The sequence below is a fragment of the Scophthalmus maximus genome, chromosome 14, assembly GCF_022379125.1.
Source record: "Scophthalmus maximus strain ysfricsl-2021 chromosome 14, ASM2237912v1, whole genome shotgun sequence".
In the NCBI taxonomy this organism is placed as follows: Eukaryota; Metazoa; Chordata; class Actinopteri; order Pleuronectiformes; family Scophthalmidae; genus Scophthalmus; species Scophthalmus maximus.
The window spans coordinates 292,501-315,000 of record NC_061528.1 but is presented as its reverse complement, the minus strand read 5'-3'; the positions used below and the strand labels follow the sequence as shown (position 1 = coordinate 315,000).

At 50.8% G+C, this 22,500-nt stretch overlaps 3 protein-coding genes across 6 annotated transcripts in view; 2 read left to right on the top strand and 1 right to left on the bottom strand.

Moving 5' to 3' along the window:
- Positions 1-10,832, top strand: part of tgfbr2l (transforming growth factor beta receptor-like) — an 18,992-nt gene extending 8,160 nt beyond the window's left edge. For both annotated transcript variants that reach the window (XM_035651242.2, XM_035651243.2), the window contains exons 3-11: positions 1,415-1,571; positions 2,247-2,458; positions 6,795-6,951; positions 7,444-7,655; positions 7,736-8,481; positions 8,755-8,892; positions 8,991-9,132; positions 9,395-9,522; positions 9,800-10,832. In XM_035651242.2, coding sequence (XP_035507135.1) covers positions 1,415-1,571; positions 2,247-2,458; positions 6,795-6,951; positions 7,444-7,655; positions 7,736-8,481; positions 8,755-8,892; positions 8,991-9,132; positions 9,395-9,522; positions 9,800-10,099 — 2,192 coding nt within the window. In that variant the 3' untranslated portion in view covers positions 10,100-10,832. The remainder of the gene's footprint in view (positions 1-1,414; positions 1,572-2,246; positions 2,459-6,794; positions 6,952-7,443; positions 7,656-7,735; positions 8,482-8,754; positions 8,893-8,990; positions 9,133-9,394; positions 9,523-9,799) is intronic.
- A 464-nt stretch (positions 10,833-11,296) lies between these two features.
- Positions 11,297-17,738, top strand: lmln (leishmanolysin-like (metallopeptidase M8 family)). Of its 2 annotated transcripts, XM_035651244.2 has the most exons (16): positions 11,301-11,884; positions 12,753-12,853; positions 13,094-13,124; positions 13,360-13,442; positions 13,749-13,866; positions 13,958-14,136; positions 14,350-14,455; positions 14,575-14,669; positions 14,997-15,114; positions 15,361-15,468; positions 15,556-15,743; positions 16,000-16,132; positions 16,484-16,643; positions 16,732-16,862; positions 16,941-17,151; positions 17,252-17,738. In XM_035651244.2, exons 1-16 carry the CDS (start codon positions 11,765-11,767, stop codon positions 17,350-17,352), a joined length of 1,983 nt encoding a protein of 660 aa, XP_035507137.1. In that variant the 5' UTR covers positions 11,301-11,764; the 3' UTR covers positions 17,353-17,738. The 2 variants fall into 2 exon arrangements, with proteins under 2 accessions (XP_047193018.1, XP_035507137.1); XM_047337062.1 differs by having other exon boundaries at positions 11,297-11,884; positions 15,361-15,743.
- A 346-nt stretch (positions 17,739-18,084) lies between these two features.
- Positions 18,085-21,821, bottom strand: lacc1 (laccase (multicopper oxidoreductase) domain containing 1). 2 transcript variants are annotated; one of them, XM_035651247.2, is made up of 6 exons: positions 21,254-21,821; positions 20,255-20,822; positions 19,501-19,679; positions 19,264-19,429; positions 18,505-18,730; positions 18,085-18,419 (listed from the first exon to the last, which is right to left on the bottom strand). In XM_035651247.2, the coding sequence occupies exons 2-6, from the start codon at positions 20,733-20,735 to the stop codon at positions 18,188-18,190; spliced, it is 1,284 nt and encodes a 427-aa protein (XP_035507140.1). In that variant the 5' UTR covers positions 20,736-20,822; positions 21,254-21,821; the 3' UTR covers positions 18,085-18,187. The 2 variants fall into 2 exon arrangements, with proteins under 2 accessions (XP_035507140.1, XP_035507139.1); XM_035651246.2 differs by having other exon boundaries at positions 20,255-20,825; positions 21,254-21,820.
- Between the last annotated feature and the right edge of the window lie 679 nt (positions 21,822-22,500).

The window sequence follows — 22,500 nt, the reverse complement described above, 5'->3', positions numbered from 1 at the left end:
ACTCACTCCTCCTGTCGACTCTCACTCCTCCTGTCGACCCTCACTCCTCCTGACGACCCTACTCCTCCTGACTCACTCCTTCTGATTCACTCCTCCTGACGACCCTCACTCCTCCTGACGACCCTGACTCCTCCTGACTCACTCCTCCTGACTCACTCCTCCCGACGACCGTCACTCCTCCTGACGACCGTCACTCCTCCTTACGACCCTCACTCCTCCTGACGACCCTCACTCCTCCTGACGACCCTCCTGACGACCCTCACTCCTCCTGATGACCCTCACTCCTCCTGATGATCCTCACTCCTCCTGACGACCCTCACTCCTCCTGACGACCCTCCTGACGACCCTCACTCCTCCTGACGACCCTCACTCCTCCTGATGACCCTCACTCCTCCTGACGACCCTCACTCCTCCTGACGACCCTCACTCCTCCTGACTCACTCCTCCTGACGACCCTCACTCCTCCTGATGACCCTCACTCCGCCTGACTCACTCCTCCTGACTCACTCCTCCTGATGACCCTCACTCCTCCTGACTCACTCCTCCCGATGACCCTCCCGATGACCCTCACTCCTCCTGACTCACTCCTCCCGATGACCCTCACTCCTCCTGACTCACTCCTCCTGATGACCCTCACTCCTCCTGATGACCCTCACTCCTCCTGACTCACTCCTCCTGATGACCCTCACTCCTCCTGACGACCCTCACTCCTCCTGACTCACTCCTCCCGATGACCCTCACTCCTCCTGACTCACTCCTCCCGATGACCCTCACTCCTCCTGATGACCCTCACTCCTCCCGATGACCCTCACTCCTCCCGATGACCCTCACTCCTCCTGACGACCCTCACTCCTCCTGACTCACTCCTCCTGATGACCCTCACTCCTCCTGACTCACTCCTCCCGATGACCCTCACTCCTCCTGACGACCCTCACTCCTCCCAATGACCCTCACTCCTCCTGACGACCCTCACTCCTCCCGATGACCCTCACTCTTCCCGATGACCCTCACTCCTCCTGACTCACTCCTCCTGATGACCCTCACTCCTCCTGACGACCCTCACTCCTCCCGATGACCCTCACTCCTCCCGATGACCCTCACTCCTCCCGATGACCCTCACTCCTCCTGACGACCCTCACTCCTCCTGACTCACCCCTCCTGATGACCCTCACTCCTCCCGATGACCCTCACTCCTCCTGACGACCCTCACTCCTCCCGATGACCCTCACTCCTCCCGATGACCCTCACTCCTCCTGACGACCCTCACTCCTCCGGATGACCCTCACTCTTCCCGACGACCCTCACTCCTCCCGACGACCCTCACTCCTCCTGACTCACTCCTCCCGATGACCCTCACTCCTCCCGACGACCCTCACTCCTCCCGACGACCCTCACTCCTCCTGTCAACCCGCAGGTCTTCCCGTCCAGGTCCAGTCCTTCAGCCACCTGAGCTTCAACCTGTGTAAGTGGTGTGAGGTTTCCAGTCCGGTGTGCAGAGACAGCATCTGCTTTAGTAACTGCACCTTGTCGTCCTTCTGCACGAACATCGAGGAGATCTGCGTCGCCGTCTGGTGAGTGGACTCTTCAGAACCTTTCACACAGTACAGACGTTTGTCAGCTAGTTATCGTCCAAAGAGCCGGTTCAGTGCTACAGAACCTGATAGAGAGGATTCATACCCTCGATCCCACGGCTCCACTCCACGATCACTTTTAGCTTTGTGTTTGAATCAGTATGATGTTGATCAGCACCAGGACCCTCACGACCCCCCCCCCCCCCCCCCCCCTCATTTCCTGTGCACATCAGGAGGAGAGAGGGGAGAAAACAGGTTAATTCAGGTCAAAGTTGACAGGGATTGTTGGGGAGCCACTGACATGATGTTTGTACGAGCTGCTCTTCACCAGCAGGAGACACTAAACAATATCCAGCGTTCACATTGACAAAACATCCGTTCAGAACTCAAACTGTCTTGCGTCTGAATAAATACCAGTCACTCGACCTCTAACGTTTCTGTATCACTGAACTGAAATACGTCAAATCAACACAGATTCTGCAGCAGGATGAGGTGAAAGATTTTTTTATCTCAACAGTTTTATATTGTTGAGAACGATGTCAGTCAGTAAAAACTATTTCTTTTAGGTTTAAGGTACAGTACTTTTCCACATTTTAAGGTCTAAGAATTGTAAACCACTTGATTTATCTTATTTTTATTTGACTGTTTGTTTTGGTGCATTCCTCTGATCTTCAGGAGGAAGACCAATGACACAATGACAGTGCACACCATGTGTCACCAGCCCGCTCTGCCACTAGAGGGCGTCGACCCCGGCCTGCTGCTGAACTTCACCTCCAGAGAGTGTCACATGGTCCCACAGCCGGCAGACGATGGAGTCATGATGGTCTGTGGTTGCCACGGAGAACACGAATGTAACGACAAACTCCTCTTCAATAAGAGAGCCAACGGTGAGCAGGGGAGGGAGGATTGATGAATGAATTGATGGGCAGGTGGATGAAATGTCAGTATTTTCTCTCCATTGCTGCAGGTTTCTTCAAGCTGCACTGACGATCACTAACTGTATATGTAGACGATCAGTGACTGTATATAAAGACGATCAGTGACTGTATATAAAGACGATCAGTGACTGTATATGTAGACGATCACTGACTGTATGTATAGACGATCACTGACTGTATATAAAGACGATCACTGACTGTATATAAAGACGATCCGTGACTCTACATAAAGACGATCAGTGATTGTATATAAAGACGATCACTGATTGTATATAAAGACGATCACTGACTGTATATGTAGGCGATCACTGACTGTATATGTAGGCGATCACTGACTGTATATAAAGACGATCACTGACTGTATATAAAAAAGATCACTGACTGTATATAAAGACGATCCGTGACTGTATATGTAGACGATCAGTGACTGTATATAAAGACGATCAGTGACTGTATATAAAGACGATCACTGACTGTATATGTAGACGATCACTGACTGTATGTATAGACGATCACTGACTGTATATAAAGACAATCACTGACTGTATATAAAGACGATCCGTGACTCTACATAAAGACGATCAGTGATTGTATATAAAGACGATCAGTGACTGTATATAAAGACGATCACTGACTGTATATAAAGACGATCACTGACTGTGTATAAAGACGATCACTGACTGTATATAAAGACGATCAGTGACTATATGAAGACGAACACTGACTGTATATAAAGACAATCACTGACTGTATATAAAGACGATCACTGACTGTATATAAAGACTGTGTACTGCTTAGCTTTCCCATGAGCCTTTGAGGGTGGAGTTTTGGATACTAGCTTGACTCTGGGAGTAGTTCACTTCTGGCTTCAATTTATTCCTGGATACACACACACACACACACACACACACACACACACACACACACACAGTTTTTTGCTCCTCCAGCTCTCTGCCTCCTTTGTTTCCAGAAAACATCTGGTTAAACTTCTGCTGTGTGTGTGTGTGTGTGTGTGTGTGTGTGTGTGTGTGTGTGTATAATTATAATGCTGTGGTTGAGTATAAATGTCTGTAATTCTGTGCATGTTTATGCAGATATGTAACACTGGGATCTCTCTCTCTTTCACACACACACACACACACACACACACAAACACACACACACACACACACACACACACACACACACACACACACACACACACACACACACACACACAGTAACAGAGAGTTGAGTTGTGTGTTGCAGTACTAACGAGCTGCAGAGGGACACGCCCACATCCTGTCACAGAGCTTTCATCATGTTACTGAGGGAGATGTTGTTCTTTACACTTCACACTGTAAATATATATATACATACGTTTATATATATATATACATATATACCCTCACTCCTCCTGACGACCCTCACTCCTCCTGACGACCCTCACTCCTCCTGTCGACCCTCACTCCTGACGACCCTCACTCCTCCTGACTCACTCCTCCTGTTGACCCTCACTCCTCCTGACTCACTCCTCCTGTCGACCCTCACTCCTCCTGACTCACTCCTCCTGACGACCCTCACTCCTCCTGACTCACTCCTCCTGACTCACTCCTCCTGTCGACCCTCACTCCTCCTGACTCACTGCTCCTGGCGACCCTAACTCCTCCTGACTCACTCCTTCTGATTCACTCCTCCTGACGACCCTCACTCCTCCTGACGACCCTCACTCCTCCTGACTCACTCCTCCCGACGACCCTCACTCCTCCTGACTCACTCCTCCCGACGACCGTCACTCCTCCTGACGACCCTCACTCCTCCTGACTCACTCCTCCTGACTCACTCCTCCTGTCGACCCTCACTCCTCCTGACTCACTCCTCCTGACGACCCTCACTCCTCCTGACTCACTCCTCCTGACTCACTCCTCCTGTCGACCCTCACTCCTCCTGACTCACTCCTCCTGACGACCCTCACTCCTCCTGACTCACTCCTCCTGACTCACTCCTCCTGTCGACCCTCACTCCTCCTGACTCACTCCTCCTGACGACCCTAACTCCTCCTGACTCACTCCTTCTGATTCACTCCTCCTGACGACCCTCACTCCTCCTGACGACCCTCACTCCTCCTGACTCACTCCTCCTGACTCACTCCTCCCGACGACCCTCACTCCTCCTGACTCACTCCTCCCGACGACCGTCACTCCTCCTGACGACCCTCACTCCTCCTGACTCACTCCTCCTGACTCACTCCTCCTGTCGACCCTCACTCCTCCTGACTCACTCCTCCTGACGACCCTCACTCCTCCTGACTCACTCCTCCTGACTCACTCCTCCTGTCGACCCTCACTCCTCCTGACTCACTCCTCCTGACGACCCTAACTCCTCCTGACTCACTCCTTCTGATTCACTCCTCCTGACGACCCTCACTCCTCCTGACGACCCTCACTCCTCCTGACTCACTCCTCCTGACTCACTCCTCCCGACGACCCTCACTCCTCCTGACTCACTCCTCCCGACGACCGTCACTCCTCCTGACGACCCTCACTCCTCCTGACTCACTCCTCTCGATGACCCTCACTCCTCCTGTCGACCCTCACTCCTGTCGACCTTCACTCCTCCTGACTCACTCCTCCTGTCGACCCTCACTCCTCCTGACTCACTGCTCCTGGCGACCCTAACTCCTCCTGACTCACTCCTTCTGATTCACTCCTCCTGACGACCCTCACTCCTCCTGACGACCCTCACTCCTCCTGACTCACTCCTCCTGACTCACTCCTCCCGACGACCCTCACTCCTCCTGACTCACTCCTCCCGACGACCGTCACTCCTCCTGACGACCCTCACTCCTCCTGACTCACTCCTCCTGACTCACTCCTCCTGTCGACCCTCACTCCTCCTGACTCACTCCTCCTGACGACCCTCACTCCTCCTGACTCACTCCTCCTGACTCACTCCTCCTGTCGACCCTCACTCCTCCTGACTCACTCCTCCTGACGACCCTCACTCCTCCTGACTCACTCCTCCTGACTCACTCCTCCTGTCGACCCTCACTCCTCCTGACTCACTCCTCCTGACGACCCTAACTCCTCCTGACTCACTCCTTCTGATTCACTCCTCCTGACGACCCTCACTCCTCCTGACGACCCTCACTCCTCCTGACTCACTCCTCCTGACTCACTCCTCCCGACGACCCTCACTCCTCCTGACTCACTCCTCCCGACGACCGTCACTCCTCCTGACGACCCTCACTCCTCCTGACTCACTCCTCCTGACTCACTCCTCCTGTCGACCCTCACTCCTCCTGACTCACTCCTCCTGACGACCCTCACTCCTCCTGACTCACTCCTCCTGACTCACTCCTCCTGTCGACCCTCACTCCTCCTGACTCACTCCTCCTGACGACCCTAACTCCTCCTGACTCACTCCTTCTGATTCACTCCTCCTGACGACCCTCACTCCTCCTGACGACCCTCACTCCTCCTGACTCACTCCTCCTGACTCACTCCTCCCGACGACCCTCACTCCTCCTGACTCACTCCTCCCGACGACCGTCACTCCTCCTGACGACCCTCACTCCTCCTGACTCACTCCTCTCGATGACCCTCACTCCTCCTGTCGACCCTCACTCCTGTCGACCTTCACTCCTCCTGACTCACTCCTCCTGTTGACCCTCACTCCTCCTGACTCACTCCTCCTGTCGACCCTCACTCCTCCTGACTCACTCCTCCTGACGACCCTCACTCCTCCTGACTCACTCCTCCTGTCGACCCTCACACCTCCTGACGACTCTAACTCCTCCTGACTCACTCCTCCTGACGACCCTCACTCCTCCTGACTCACTCCTCCTGACTCACTCCTCCTGTCGACCCTCACTCCTCCTGACTCACTCCTTCTGATTCACTCCTCCTGACGACCCTCACTCCTCCTGACGACCCTCACTCCTCCTGACTCACTCCTCGCGACGACCCTCACTCCTCCTGACGACCCTCACTCCTCCTGACTCACTCCTCCCAACGACCCTCACTCCTCCTGACTCACTCCTCCCGACGACCGTCACTCCTCCTGACGACCCTCACTCCTCCTGACTCACTCCTCTCGATGACCCTCACTCCTCCTGACGACCCTCACTCCTCCTGACGACCCTCCTGACGACCCTCACTCCTCCTGATGACCCTCACTCCTCCTGATGACCCTCACTCCTCCCGATGACCCTCACTCCTCCCGACGACCCTCACTCCTCCCGACGACCCTCACTCCTCCTGACTCACTCCTCCCGATGACCCTCAGTCCTCCTGTCGACCCGCAGGTCTTCCCGTCCAGGTCCAGTCCTTCAGCCACCTGAGCTTCAACCTGTGTAAGTGGTGTGAGGTTTCCAGTCCGGTGTGCAGAGACAGCATCTGCTTTAGTAACTGCACCTTGTCGTCCTTCTGCACGAACATCGAGGAGATCTGCGTCGCCGTCTGGTGAGTGGACTCTTCAGAACCTTTCACACAGTACAGACGTTTGTCAGCTAGTTATCGTCCAAAGAGCCGGTTCAGTGCTACAGAACCTGATAGAGAGGATTCATACCCTCGATCCCACGGCTCCACTCCACGATCACTTTTAGCTTTGTGTTTGAATCAGTATGATGTTGATCAGCACCAGGACCCTCAGAGTCCAGGGCACCACTTTCTTAAGCAGTGGAAAGTGTCTGCTTTTGTTTGGTTATCAGTGAAATACGTCAAATCGACACAGATTCTGCAGCAGGATGAGGTGAAAGATTTTTTTATCTCAACAGTTTTATATTGTTGAGAACGATGTCAGTCAGTAAAAACAATTTTTTCCTCCTTTGCAACCCAGAGGTTTAAGGTACAGTACATAACTTTTCCACATTTTAAGGTCTAAGAATTGTAAACCACTTGATTTATCTTATTTTTATTTGACTGTTTGTTTTGGTGCATTGCTCTGATCTTCAGGAGGAAGACCAATGACACAATGACAGTGCACACCATGTGTCACCAGCCCGCTCTGCCACTAGAGGGCGTCGACCCCGGCCTGCTGCTGAACTTCACCTCCAGAGAGTGTCACATGGTCCCACAGCCGGCAGACGATGGAGTCATGATGGTCTGTGGTTGCCACGGAGAACACGAATGTAACGACAAACTCCTCTTCAATAAGAGAGCCAATGGTGAGCAGGGGAGGGAGGATTGATGAATGAATTGATGGGCAGGTGGATGAAATGTCAGTATTTTCTCTCCATTGCTGCAGGTTTCTTCAAGCTGCAGAGTAAAGACGTGATCCCAGTGGTGGTGGTTAGTCTGGTTCCTCCCGTCCTCGTGGCCATAGTCGCCACTGCTGCCTTCTACTTCTACCGCACACACCGCCCTGACAAACCTGGATCTCCTGCACCCCCTGACTGGACTACCAAACGAACCCCAGAGCTCTATCAGGCTTTGGACCTGTCGTGCCGAGGGGTTCGGGTGGAGGGTGGAGGAGGTGTGATGGGTCCTGGGTCTGAAAAGGAGGAGTCCAACGCTAAAGGGCCACCTCTTGACAGTGACATCATCAGTGACATCACAGATTGGCAAGGCCAACTGACTGGTATGCTTCCCATCAAATTGGACGTCCTGGTAGGGAAGGGGCGCTTTGCAGAAGTGTGGAGGGCACGCCTGCTGCAGGGTGAGAGGGGTGGGGTCAACAGTTATGAAACTGTGGCGGTGAAGGTGTTCCCAGCTGTGGAGTACGCCTCGTGGAGAAACGAGTGCTCCATCTTCTCAGACCCCAAACTGGAGCATGACAACGTGGTTGGATTCCTGGCCGCTGAAGAGAGGGGTCCGCCCGGTCACGCCCTCAGAAAGTACTGGCTGGTTTTGGCCTATCACAGCCTCGGGAACCTGCAGGACTTCCTCACAGCTAACACACTAAACTGGGAGGAACTTGTCGCCATGGCGGGGAGCATTGCTAAAGGGTTAGCTCATCTCCACAGTGACACAACACCCAGTGGGGTTCCAAAGGTAAATCTCTTGAAATCCTCTGACCATGACTGTCTGACTTTATCAGCACATCTTACCTTTCATGTGCTCCTTCTATCAAGGAGCACATGAAATCAACACACTGGACCATTGGCATCAGTGAAAGGTCTCATGTTGAGGGGCTAACAACATTTATTTGCTTTAGCTTATTAATCTTCCAGCAGATTTGAGCGGCTATATCGATGCAATGAAATTATTTCAAAATACAGTCAACTTTTTTACTGTGCCTTTTGCTGGTTGCCTGTGTTGTTGCAGGTACCAGTTGCCCATCGGGACCTGAAGAGCAGCAACATTGTGGTGAAGAGCAGGAAGGAGTCCGCTCTGTGTGACTTTGGTCTGGCTTTGAGATTGGACCTCTCCCTCACCGTGGACGACTACGCCAACAGTGGACAGGTGAGATGATTCAGTTCGTCTGGTGTATTATGAAGCAGAACTTCTGAGTGATGTTCTGGTCTTCATTTGGTTGGACGCCCCTGTGTCTTCCCATCCAGGTGGGGACAGCTCGCTATATGGCTCCTGAGGTGCTTGAGTCCAGGGTGAACCTGGAGGACCTTGAGGCCTTTAAACAGATGGATGTTTACTCCATGGCTCTGGTCCTCTGGGAGATGGCCTCCCGCTGCCATGCCATCGGAAGTAAGAACTTTGTTGTCCGCTGTCTCTGGACAATATTTTCTTGGCATTACACTTGAAGTTATTGATACCCATCTGTGTCGGATTTGAAAATAAATTGTGAATACATTGTGATTACAACAGGAACTGTGTAATATAACTGTGAGTATATGCTTTGTTCATGTTTACTGAAGCTGGTTTGTGTTTTTATTGACGATGCATTTCAAGGAATTCATCTGCAGCCACATTGAACCTAAACACAGTTTGTGTTTGTTTGTTGGTACAGAGGTGGAGGGCTACGAACCGGCGTTCGGATCCAAGGTTTGTGAGCAGCCCTGTGTGGACAGCATGAGGGACCTGGTGCTGAGGGATCGAGGACGACCTGACATCCCGTCTGCCTGGATTGAGCACCAGGTCACATACACTCACATTCCAAACACACACACCCAGCAGGCTTATCTTATCTTATCTGACATTATCTTACCTGGAACTACCATACCATACCTTACCATAACAAACCATACCTTACCATACCATACCATACATACTATACCATAACTTACCTTACCATATCATACCATACCACATCACCTCATACCTTACGTTTCCATATCATACCATTAATAAAGTCTATCTGATCTGATCTAATCTGACTCACCTTGCCTTCTAACCTTGCTGTTCTGTCCACCAGGGGATGAATGTCTTCTGCTCCACCATCACTGAGTGTTGGGATCACGACCCTGAGGCCAGACTGACGGCTCACTGTGTGGTGGAGCGCTTCACTGCCCTGCAGCAGGAGGAAGAGGAGGAGGAGGAGGAGGAGGGACTGAGAGCAGACGCTGTCAGAGAAGAGGATGAAGAAAGACAAAAGAACCCAGACAGTGACCAGATCCTCTCGTTCTCCCCGTCCTCCCTGCAGCTTCCTCCGCCAGAGACAGACGACCCAGAGGTTTCCCATGATTCCCTGGTTCACCCGGGTTCTGGGGTGTGAAGGAATCCGGCCTCGCCTGTAACCTGCTGGCAGAGACAGAGACTATGTTGTTGTATGAAAATGTGTCCGTTTGTTGGAGCTGGTCTCCATTTTGTCATGATGTGTTTCTCAAACAGTGACTGTGATTATCGTCACTGTGAACTATTGTCTGTGTTTCCTGCACAGCCAAGGATTCAATTACCTCCACGAGGAGGGGCTGTTTTCACCTATATCTGCCTGCCTGTCTGTCTCTCTGTCTGTCAGTCAGTCAGTCAGTCAGTCAGTCAGTCAGTCAGTCAGTCAGTCAGTCTGTCTGTCTGTCTGTCTGCCTGGAGGCAGGATGAAAAGCTCCTGAACAGATTTCCAGGAAACTTGGTGGAAGGATGAAACTTGGATCAAGAAAGAATCCAGTAATGTTGGTGTGGAGGAATCAGCTCGACTGACTGATGATGTCATGGATCATCCGTCCACCAAGTCGTTGTGGAAATCCGTTGAATAGTTTTTTGTGTAATCCTGCTGACAAACAAATGGAAACACAAGGTTCTGAAAAATCGTAACCACCCGGTGGCAGCGTTAATTATTAATTACACAGAATTATTTCCAATGTTCTTGTTTCGTGATATAGAAATGGAAAAGTCTAATTTGTACATAATGAATACAAACAACTCTATAGGAGAGTATGGACTTTAGGACGGAAAACGCACATTTTCCAAACTATGTTTGATTTGTAATAAAGATGGAAGTTTGTCTTCTCCTCCATGTGTCCTCACACAGAGACCTCTCCAACCAAACACCATTTTATTAATAATGTTATCACATGGCGTAAAGCCGACACTGATCCGATGAGATGAAATGAGATGAGAGTTATTCCTTAAAGCATCTTTACGAATCTTTGTGTCGACCTGTGACCTCTGCTCAGGTGTGAACGTATGTGATGAGACATTACAGAAATGAGGTGGAAACATTCATAAATACTGGATCTTTCTCTTCATCCTCACCGTCCAATCATCTGGAGATTTAAAGGAATCATCCATGACTGACATGAGAAAACAGACAGCTGTTGTTATGAACAGAACATCCCTCTGTCCGGGTGGAGGCGTGGCCTCTGACCAGCTGAACTCATCAAAGAGACCGGTTCAGTCAATCACACTCAGATGGTCTGTGAGCTTTAATCAGTTCACTGTGTCTCTGTCGCAGAGCGTGGGAACAATACAGACACTCGGACACACACACACACACACACACACACACACACACACACACACACACACACACACACACACACACACGACTTCAGAAACCAGAGATGAATGGAACTATGGGTCTGAGTGAGTCCTCTTGTTAATAGATGATCTTTGGTGTGTCGTGCCTCTTCGCCTTGCAAGAATTTCTCCTCCGAGTAAAACATCGTCGTCCCAGACGATCTCCGTGTGCCGGTGCTCTCCTCTCAGCTGACGGAGAAACATCCGCCGGGAGCCTCCGCTGCGAGCCGGACACCTTCTGCCACCGGCCGGTGGAGCGGTTGACTCTGTCCCTCTGGTTCACACGTCGCTCGTGTTTACGGGACGCGACAATGTTCTGATTCACGCTGCGAGCGATGAACGACACGAGCCCCGAGGCGACCGGACCGGCGCAGGTGCTGTTGACTGCGGGCTGCCGAGACGCGCTCGTTGGGCTGGACGGAGGATGGAGCTGAGGCTGAGCGGGTCCTGGCTCCCCCTCGGCCGGGTCCTCACCTTCCTCCTCCTGGCTGTGTTAGTGAGCGGCCACGGGACCTGCCACCACCGCCCCCCCCCTCCCGACGAGGTGAGCCCCGGTCTGCTAGCTTCATCCTAGCTAAGTTAGCTAGCATGCTAGCTATGGTGGCTAACTAACCATTTAGTCACATTGTCGCTTGTTAGCCACTCGGGACGATTTCTATTGAGACGTCAAATGATTGCGTTTGTGAAACATCAGAAGGAGAAAATAAACTGGAGCATTGTCCGTTTGACGCGTAACGGAGGTTTAAGGGCAGATGTGATGTACAGTAAGCAAACATGCTAACATGAAGCTACAGTAACGGATTAGTACAGTTAGCAAACATGCTAACATGAAGCTACAGTAGCGGATTAGTACAGTTAGCAAACAGGCTAACACGAAGCTACAGTAATGGATTAGTACAGTTAGCAAACATGCCAACACGAAGCTACAGTAACGGGTTAGTACAGTTAGCAAACATGCTAACACGAAGCTACAGTAACGGATTAGTACAGTTAGCAAACATGCTAACACGAAGCTACAGTAACGGATTAGTACAGTTAGCAAACAAGCTAACACGAAGCTACTGTAACGGGTTGTTAACGTCACCTTTTGCCCCTGTTCCCCTAGCAACATCAGAAACGAGACTTCCGGCAGGTTCTTTCACAATAAGAGTTTCTCTATCGGCTCTGACATGGTTCACGGTGTTTGTGATGGTGAACTTTGTTCTGGATGAAGTTGCCCATTCATTCTTTTTAATTTTATACTTTAATTCGTTGATGTAGTTCTTGTATAGACGTCACGGCCTCCTCATTTGCTATGGTTCACTAAAATAACTAAGACAGAAGAAGAAGAGAGGAAGATGTTGTATGATCTTGGTTTTCACACTCTGGAGAACCTGGAGAACTCCCTGACAGTCTGTGCTGGTCTGTTCCAGGTGGTCCATCATGTGTACCTGAAGCCTGACCGTCTGACCAAGAGAAGCTCTGACGACCTCCAGCTGAAGATAAAGATCATCTATGACTACAGTGTGGACCAGTGAGTACGCACGCACGCACGCACGCACGCACGCACGCACGCACACACACACACACACACACACACACACACACACACACACACACACACACACACACACACACACACACACAGAGCTACTGACACCAACAGGGACATTACATATAATAGTAGAAGTAGACACCAGAACCACACATTAAGATAAGTCAACAGCTTCAGCCGGAGACTTGATGGTGTCTGTGACTTCCTGTCTGTCCTCAGACTTCCTGCAGACCAGAGGAGGCTGGTGAAGGTGAGCAGCACCTGACAACCTGCTAGTCACAGCTTCTGTTCTTCAGACATGATGATGGATCCAGAACATGACATGTGGAGACTTTACCTTGGTGTGTGTGTGTGTGTGTGTGTGTGTGTGTGTGTGTGTGTGTGTGTGTGTGTGTGTGTGTGTGTGTGTGTGTGTGTGTGTGTGTGTGTGTGTGTGTGTGTGTGTGTGTGTGTGTGTGTGTGTGTGTGTGTGTGTGTCCCATCAGGATAAACTGTTTCCTCAGGCCATCGACTTCCTGCAGAGAACCTTCAGTGTGAGGCGCAGGGTCGGGCCCGTGCTGCTCAGCAGGTACGTGTCCTGTCACTGATCCACACACACAAACACACACACACACACACACACACACACACACACACACACACACACACACACACACACACACACACACACACACACACACACACACACACACTACACTACACTACAGGAATGTAATAACTTTGGACGTGACCAGAACATGTGATCTAAAGTGTTAGTCTGTTAACGGATTACATGACTGGTCGAGGTCAGTCACTGAGCTGTGGAGCAGCAGAGTTTAAGTCAACGTTTAAGATTTTATTTAACGTTTGGTTCTCTCATGTTTGTCGTCTGAAGACAATGTGCCACCAACCAGTACCTGAGGAAGAGAGGTGACCCTCATCGCTACTGCCAGGATGCCTGTGCAGACGTGACTCGGTGCGGCCCGGTCGTCGTGCCACAGCACCACCTGCAGGTGGGGATGGACCACTGACAGTCGGTGTGTCTGGACGTTTTACAGTTTAACTGTAACAATACATTATAGGAAATAATGTTTTTCCCTCTAGCAATGTAAGGTGTGCAGTGAGTCTGGGAAGTCGTGCGGCCCCTCAGGACCCCCCGACGGCCCCGGAGTGGAGGGATCTGACTTTGTGCTCTACGTCAGCGGCATCACCACCGAGCGCTGCGGACAGGAGAACATCGTGGCCTACGCTGCGTACTGCCAGCTGGAGGTGGAGCTGGACCGGTGGGTGGTGGGAGGAGGGGTCTGCACGATATATTGAAACTCTGACTGAATGTTACTCTGAGCAGCCCCCCCCCCCCCCCCCCCGTGTGTGTGTGTGTGTGTGTGTGTGTGTGTGTGTGTGTGTGTGTGTGTGTGTGTGTGTGTGTGTGTGTGTGTGTGTGTGTGTGTGTGTGTGTGTGTGTGTGTGTGTGTGTGTGTGTGTGTGTGTTTCAGACCTATAGCAGGATATGCCAACCTGTGTCCTGCGATGATCTCTTCTCAGCCTCAGGACTTTGAGGGGATGCTCTCCACCGTCAAACATGAGATCATCCACGCTCTGGTCGGTGCAGCATCACGTTTCTTTATTTATGTTGTTGATCGACAGTCTGGGTCAGAGGTCATAATGTTCAGAACAACATGTGTGTGTGACTTCAGTGTCATTCCTCCTCTGTCCACCAGGGGTTTTCAGCAGGGCTGTTTGCCTTCTACCACGACGATGAGGGTGAACCTCTGACCCCGCGCTTCGCCAGTGGCCTGCCGGCGTTCAACGAGAGGTGAGTCCTGAGGTCGCCACTGTCTGCTGCCGACACTCATGTACAAAAATATACATGTGATAACTTATGGCAAAAAAGGGATTTATAATATTCTTTTATGTATAACTGTTTCCATTTGCATCGAGTAGTGCGACACACGTCCGTCACCAGTGCTTAAATATCGCTATAAAACCTTCTCTTCCTGATTGGTTGTTATCAGTCAGAGGGTCGCTAACTCTTCCTGTCAGTAGCACTTCCTGCTCTGACTTTTCACCATTGCTGCTCCTCCTACAGATGAGTTTTTGTGAGTTTCATGTGTGTGTGTGTGTATGTGTGTGTGTCTCTCAGCCTGGGTCTGTACCAGTGGAGCGAGGCTGTGATCCGGAGGGTCAGTCGGCTGTGGGACATCAGGGGAGGGGTGATGGTGCGACACCAGGTCCACGTCCTGGTCACTCCTCGTGTCGTGGTGAGAAACCCTTTGTTTACTGACCTCTGACCTTTAACCCCTCACCCTGTATGGTTGTGGATCAGGACAAAGGGGCGGACCAGGAATGTATTGAACATGTTGACTGATTTCACAGAGAATAATTCAAGACTGATTCTGTGATGAGATGATTTGGTTTGAGTTCTGCTCAGTGAGGTTCCAGTTGTCGTCTTGTGCTGACGTCGGACGTCGTCTGGTGCTGATCTCAGTTGTCTTCTGGTGCTGCAGGAAGAGGCGAGGAGACATTTCAACTGTCCCATCCTGGAGGGGATGGAGCTGGAGAACCAGGGCGGGACCGGGACGGAGCTGAACCACTGGGAGAAGAGACTTCTTGAGGTAAGCTCAGTCCTGAACCTCTGTCAGGTCGACAGGTCATTTTCCTCCTTATTAATAAATAATCTGTTTTCTCTCTCTCTCCCTCAGAACGAGGCCATGACGGGCTCCCACACCCAGAACCGGGTGTTCTCTCGACTGACGCTGGCCATCATGGAGGACAGTGGCTGGTACCGGGCCAACTACAGCCTTGCCCAGAGACTGGACTGGGGCCACAGCCTCGGCTGCGACTTCGTCATGAAGAGCTGCAAGTTCTGGATGGACCGACAGAGACAGAGGTGACGACCAGAGCAGTTCAGAGTGTATCATCAGATATTAATGTTCCTCCACTTCCTACATTCATATCTTTACTTCCTGTGATGTCATTTCCTGGAGAAGCTTCAAAAGCTTCATGTCTCTAACATCTGTTCAACCTGAGCTAAAAGGTTCAGTGAGTCAATAAACTATCCTCAATGATCAAAGTACTGAAATGATACAAAGACCAGAATTTTTTTCTGAATAATTTTCATAATGAACCTGTTGTTTGTGTCGCAGGCGTCAGGCGGTGACTCCGTACTGTGACACCGTCAGAGCTTCTCCTCTGCAGCTCACCTGCAGACAGGACCAGCTCGCTGTGGCCGTCTGCAACCTGCAGAGGTACACACACCACCTGCCTCAGGAGTACCAGGTACACACTCACTCACTCACTCACACACACACACACACACACCCCACCTGCCTCAGGAGTACCAGGTACACACACACACACAAACACACACACCACCTGCCTCAGGAGTACCAGGTACACACACACACACACACAACCATGGCTATCTCCCTAGATCCTTAGACTAACCAAGTCTTAACCATTTTAAGAATATTTTGAAGGACACTGTGTGTGTGTGTGTGTGTGTGTGTGTGTGTGTGTGTGTGTGTGTGTGTGTGTGTGTGTGTGTGTGTGTGTGTGTGTGTGTGTGTGTGTGTGTGTGTGTGTGTGTGTGTGTGTGTGTGTGTGTGTGTGTGTGTGTGTGTGTGTCAGTACTTTGATCAGATCCCTGGCGTGTCAGCTGATCAGCTGTCATTCTTCGGAGGAGCAGTGGAGATCGCTGACTTCTGTCCGTTCAGTCAGGAGTTCAGTTGGCACCTGAGTGGAGAGTATCAGAGGAACTCGTACTGCAGAGTGTCAGAGAACCAGCCAGGTACCAGTGACTGGACTGTATATACAGACCATCAATAACTATATACAGACCATTAGTGACTGTATATAAAGACCATCTGTGTGTTCAGACTGGTGGAGGAACTATGGGGCGGAGCTCTACGGTCCCGACTCGGTGTGTGTGAAGCAGAAGTCTGCCTTCGTCATGGAGCAGTGCAGCAGGAAGATGACGTATCCCGACTGGGGCTCGGGCTGCTACAAGGTGCTGTCACCTCCCAGAGACTCACTGTGACTCCCTGTGACTCTTCAGTGTCTGTAACGTGTGTGCGTGTGCATGCAGGTGTCGTGCTCCTCCCAGGGTCTGGTTCTGTTGGTTCAGGACCGGTCCTTCCTGTGTAGTCGTAGAGATCAGCAGCTGAGCGTCAGCGTCAGAGTCGGTGACTGGGTGTATAATGGCGTCCTGCTCTGTCCCGCCTGCTCCGACTTCTGTGACCACTGTCCCCTCCCACACCTGCTCCCGCCCAGCAACAGCTCCAGGAGTGACCCCATTGGTCAGTGTCGGCCCCTCCTCCAGACAGTTAGTCAGTCCCTGGTGGATGTACAGTAGTAGTGTCAGTGGTGATATGATTGACAGGTCCTTGTCTGTTTCAGATCCGTGCTCTGGATCTCCAGGTCTGGTCTTCACTGTGTGGCTGCTGCTGCTCAACCTGCTCCCCCTGGTGGCCGGACTGCTGCTCTGCCACTGCAGCTGATACCTCACATCCTCATTCCTTCCTCAGGACCTCACATCCTCATTCCTCTTCAACACTCGATCCTCGTCAGGTGTCACTTCTTCTTCTGGATACTCTGATGTTTAACATCAACTCATCTTCGCTGTTTTCATGTGAACTTCTGATCTTTCCTCGATCACGAGGCTGTAGCTGCTTCCTGTCTCCGTTGAAACAGGTTCTGGTTCAGGCCTGAAAACGAATCTCGACCTTAAAGACACTCTCCTCTGCAGTGCGGTGACCCCTGGTGGCAGCTGCAGGTAACAGTTTGTGTATTTATTTATTTATTCTTCTGATTGAAAGAATCTTTTAGACAGAAAACTGTAAATATGAAATCTGTTGTTTGTAGATTAAATGTGTCGTCTAATGGATCAACGTCACGTGTGTTTTCATTTCACATCTCTTCAGTTACTTTACGTTTTCTAAGTTTATCATCTACTGAAATTACTGCTTTTGTTTAAAATGAAGATTGAACTCTGCTCCAGTACAACCTCAGTAGATCTTCTTTTGGAGAAATGATTTAATCCTTATTCTGCGTGTTTTAAAAAAAGGGCTTTTGAAGACGAATCCAGACGAGACGTCTAAATAAAATCTGTTTCCAGAGATGTTGCTTCTGTTTTTTCTGTCATTCAGGTTTTCATTAATTTTCTTCCAATATTAACAAACTATGTAAATGTTAAAACAAAAGAAACAGTCTGTTGTGAACAGAGATTCAGATAAAGTATATGGATCTTTTTATCTGAGGATGTGAACTATAAGTTCAATAAGCTTTTGTACCAACACATGATTAAACACAGAACCAGTTCCTCTTAGTCCGTCGTCAGGGACCCGCTGGGCTCGTCTCGCCTGCTGGACGTGGGCCCGGTTCTGCCAGTTCCGCCCGATCTTTGATCCACAGGAAGCCCACCTGGGTGCCGAAGTTCAGGCCATCTCTGACATGGGAGAAGAAGAGGTCGGGCTGACAGGAAGTGCAGGGTGTGACGCAGGGCCTGTCCGTCACGGCGTTGTCATGAATGTGTTCAGGTCGGATCCCGCCTCTCTGGAGGAGGAGCCTGAGGCAGGAAATGAGATTTTAATTCAGGTAACATTCCATTAATCTCCACTGACCGATAATGAGAGAACCTGTGTTGATCTGACCTGTTGGCGAGGCAGATGTTGACGTGCGGTCGGTCGGACCCGGGGTCAGGGACACAGTCCGGGTCGATGCTGATGAATTCCAGCGCGTTCGTTCTCTCCAGAGTGAAACAACACGAACCCACCGACGGTCCGACTGCCACCACGATGTCACTCACCTGGCAACCAAACTCCGTTACCATGGCCTCCACTGTCGCCATGGAGACCCCCATTAGGGTCCCCTTCCAACCTGAGGACGAGCAGAAGGATCAGGGAGGATCTTTATATACAGTCGCTGATCGTCTGTACTGTATATACAGTCGCTGATTGTCTTCATATACAGTCAGTGATCGTCTTTATATACAGTCAATGATCGTCTGTACATAGTCGCTGATTGTCTTCATATACAGTCAGTGATAGTCTTTATATAGTCTCTGATCGTCTTTATATACAGTAGCTGATCGTCTTTATTTACAGTCTCTGATCGTCTTCATATACAGTCGCTGATCGTCTTTATATACAGTCTCTGATCGTCTTTATATACAGTCTCTGATCGTCTTTATATACAGTCTCTGATCGTCTTTATATACAGTCAGTGATCGTCTTTATATACAGTCTCTGATCGTCTTCATATACAGTCAGTGATCGTCTTTATATACAGTCTCTGATCGTCTTCATATACAGTCAGTGATCGTCTTTATATAGTCTCTGATCGTCTTTATATACAGTCGCTGATCGTCTTTATATACAGTCGCTGATTGTCTTATTATACAGTCACTTTACCTGCGTGAGCGACTCCAATGACCTTTGACACCGGGTCAGCGAACAGGAGAGTCATGCAGTCGGCTCCTGGAGCAGCTAACACTTGCCCCGTCTGATTGGTCACCATCCCGTCGTAGCTCTGAGGCTCCACCCCCCCCACAACCCAAACGACTTTGCCATGGTCGACCTGCAGGAGAGAGAGAGTCACAGTCTGTCCAGCTCCACCAGCTGCTGCTCACGTGATTGACAGCTCTGAACCTTGACCAGGCGAAGGGGCTCGGGATGGAACCCTGCGTGGACGGCCAATCGGCGTCTGTTCTCCATCACCACGGCGATGGGGTCCCGCCTCCTGCTGCTGCTGAACAGGTTGAGGGACGACAGCGTGGGGATGTAGGACACGCCCCCTGATCGAGTACTGAAGCCATGACCGAAGATGTCTGACAGACAGACGGAGGGAGACACAGACAGACAGAGGGAGAGACAGACAGGGGGAGAGACAGGGGGAGAGACGGAGGGAGAGAAGGACAGACGGAGACAAAGGGACAGATGGAGGGAGAGAGACAGACAGAGGGAGAGAGAGGGAGGCAGAGAAAGACAGACGGAGACAAAGGGACAGACAGAGGGAGAGAGACAGACAGACAGAGGGAGAGACAGATGGACAGAGGCAGACGGATAGAGGGAGAGACAGACAGACGGAGGGTGAGAGACGGAGACAGACAGACAGACAGACAGAAACAGAGAGACAGACAGACAGAGACTCATGATTTATGATATGACTCAACGCTGCATTAACATGAACCAGGAGGAATATTCAGTATGTAACAAGTTTCAATTCAGCTGAATCAGACTAAAGTGACAAATATCATAATAATAAAGCAGACTGGCGGTGACTGTATTTATTCATATTTATGGATATTTTCTGTTTGCTGCTCCTCTGAATAAACGTTCACAGAATGTGACGTCAGGTTTTATTTATGTCCATAACCTGTAAATGTGTTTTCAGTAAACCGACCTGGGATCAGTGTTGACGTCAGCACCATGACGTCACCCCTCAGCGCGGGAAGCTGCTGCACAAATGCCGACACTTCTTCTTCTACGACTCCCTCGCCAGGTGAGTCCGTGTGGGCGGGGCTTGTGCAGCCCGGGCAGGTGGGCTCCTTCACTCTGTACTCGAACGTGTACACGGCGGTGAACAGCTGCCGCTGGTACCGGGCCAGCGCCTCCCGGCCCCGCGGGGTCGTGAGCACCGTGATGGAGCTCAGGTCCATCCGGTCCGCTCTCTGCTTGAACCGGAACAAACTCTCCGCGGTGGAGCCGCAGTCCAGCACCTGCGCGCTCCCGCACCAGCTCGGAAGCGCGTGCCTTCTCTCGCCGTGACGTTCCCCGCACAGCACGAACACGCACGGGTCGGACGCGGCTTCCCGCAGCGGGGACGAGCCGGCGCAGGTCGGACAGCAGCCGTGGACTAGGTCCAACAGAACCGCGTGACGCATCGTGTCCGTCTGAACAACCCGCGAGACTTCCTGCCGCCTGGCCCCGCCCCCACGGGAAACCCCGCAAACTCTCCGGGGGAATTCTCTCTGCTGGAAATAATCATGAGACATGACGTCAGAGAGATGGAAGTAACACTATAGAACTGATAGAAATAAAAACACGGATCAAACAATAAGTGTCTATAGTCTATATATAATATATATATATGTATATAGACTATCATCAGTTGAGATTTGTTCCCTCTGCATATGAACACATTATACATCATCAACACAACTAGTGAAACAACTGATTTGTAACTTGTCCTGAAGTCATTGTATCATTCAGGTGGAGTTTGGTTCATCATTAATTTCTAGATGATCAAATGTTTTTTGTTGAGGATTCTTCTCATCATCACCATATTGTCAAAATTGAGATTTCCTGGCTTTTTTCTTAATAGATAAGGAAGCGACATCACTGACCAGGATTCATAAGGAGGTTAATACAAGACACCAGAACTAACTCTGAATTATTTTACCTTTTGCAAAATTCATCGGCAGTGGCGGTTTTGGGCACGGGCGAAGCGGGCAGCCGCCCGGGGCGGCATTTCTTCATGACGCATGGGAGGCAGCACGACGCTTAAATAAAACAAAACATCTGCGCCGCGAAGCGGTTTTCTACATCATATCAATGTGTGGGGATTGGAATTGGCTCATTGGCGCCCCCTGCAGTTGTGGAGGTGCCGTGCACTGCACAAAAGCTGTGAGAAGGGGAAAGGGGAGGGGCGCGCGGCCCGGGGAAAGTTCACCTCTGGGTCTCCCAAGGCCAGAAAGGTTAGGTTTTAGTTTTAGTTTTAGTTTCACACACACACACACACTGTATATTTATACAGTTTTGTGCAAAATTGTCCTCATTGATTCTCTTAAGTGTGTTATTAAAATGTTCTATTGAAGGCTTTCAATGTAGACCCGCAACGTGAAGCTGCTGCTGGGGCAGAGACGCCCGTGTTCCGGTCCGGTCCGCGGCCTCAGGCGTTTGTCCTGAACATGCCTCAGCACGGCAGCAGGGGGCGCCACAGACCAGCTCAGAGCTCTGATGGAGTCTAACTGCAACGCAAACGATCATGGAGTCAGTCGCAGACACACAGACAGACAGACAGACAGTCAGTCACAGACAGACAGTCAGTCAGTCACAGACAGACACACAGACACACAGACAGACAGACAGTCAGTCACAGACAGACACACAGTCAGTCAGTCACAGACACACAGACAGACAGTCAGTCACAGACAGTCAGTCAGTCAGTCACAGACAGTCAGACAGACACACAGACAGACAGTCACAGACAGACAGTTACAGACAGACACACATTCAGTCAGTCACAGACACACAGACAGACAGTCAGTCACAGACAGACACACATTCAGTCAGTCACAGACACACAGACACACAGACAGACAGTCAGTCACAGACAGACAGACAGTCAGTCACAGACAGACAGTCAGTCAGTCACAGACAGACACACAGACACACAGACAGACAGACAGTCAGTCACAGACAGACACACAGTCAGTCAGTCACAGACACACAGACAGACAGTCAGTCACAGACAGTCAGTCAGTCAGTCACAGACAGTCAGACAGACACACAGACAGACAGTCACAGACAGACAGTTACAGACAGACACACATTCAGTCAGTCACAGACACACAGACAGACAGTCAGTCACAGACAGACACACATTCAGTCAGTCACAGACACACAGACACACAGACAGACAGTCAG

What these genes read in the sequence shown, in the direction of transcription:
- lmln (XM_047337062.1), top strand. Translation starts at nt 11,765, where the DNA reads ATGGAGCTGAGGCTGAGCGGGTCCTGGCTCCCCCTCGGCCGGGTCCTC. An exon ending in ATGAGATCATCCACGCTCTG is followed by an intron (nt 14,456 to 14,574) that starts GTCGGTGCAGCA and finishes TCTGTCCACCAG; the next exon opens with GGGTTTTCAGCAGGGCTGTT. An exon ending in ATGGACCGACAGAGACAGAG is followed by an intron (nt 15,744 to 15,999) that starts GTGACGACCAGA and finishes TTTGTGTCGCAG; the next exon opens with GCGTCAGGCGGTGACTCCGT.
- lacc1 (XM_035651247.2), bottom strand. Translation starts at nt 20,735, where the DNA reads ATGCGTCACGCGGTTCTGTTGGACCTAGTCCACGGCTGCTGTCCGACC. An exon ending in AGCCCCTTCGCCTGGTCAAG is followed by an intron (nt 19,430 to 19,500) that starts GTTCAGAGCTGT and finishes TCTCTCCTGCAG; the next exon opens with GTCGACCATGGCAAAGTCGT. An exon ending in CATTGGAGTCGCTCACGCAG is followed by an intron (nt 18,731 to 19,263) that starts GTAAAGTGACTG and finishes GCTCGTCCTCAG; the next exon opens with GTTGGAAGGGGACCCTAATG.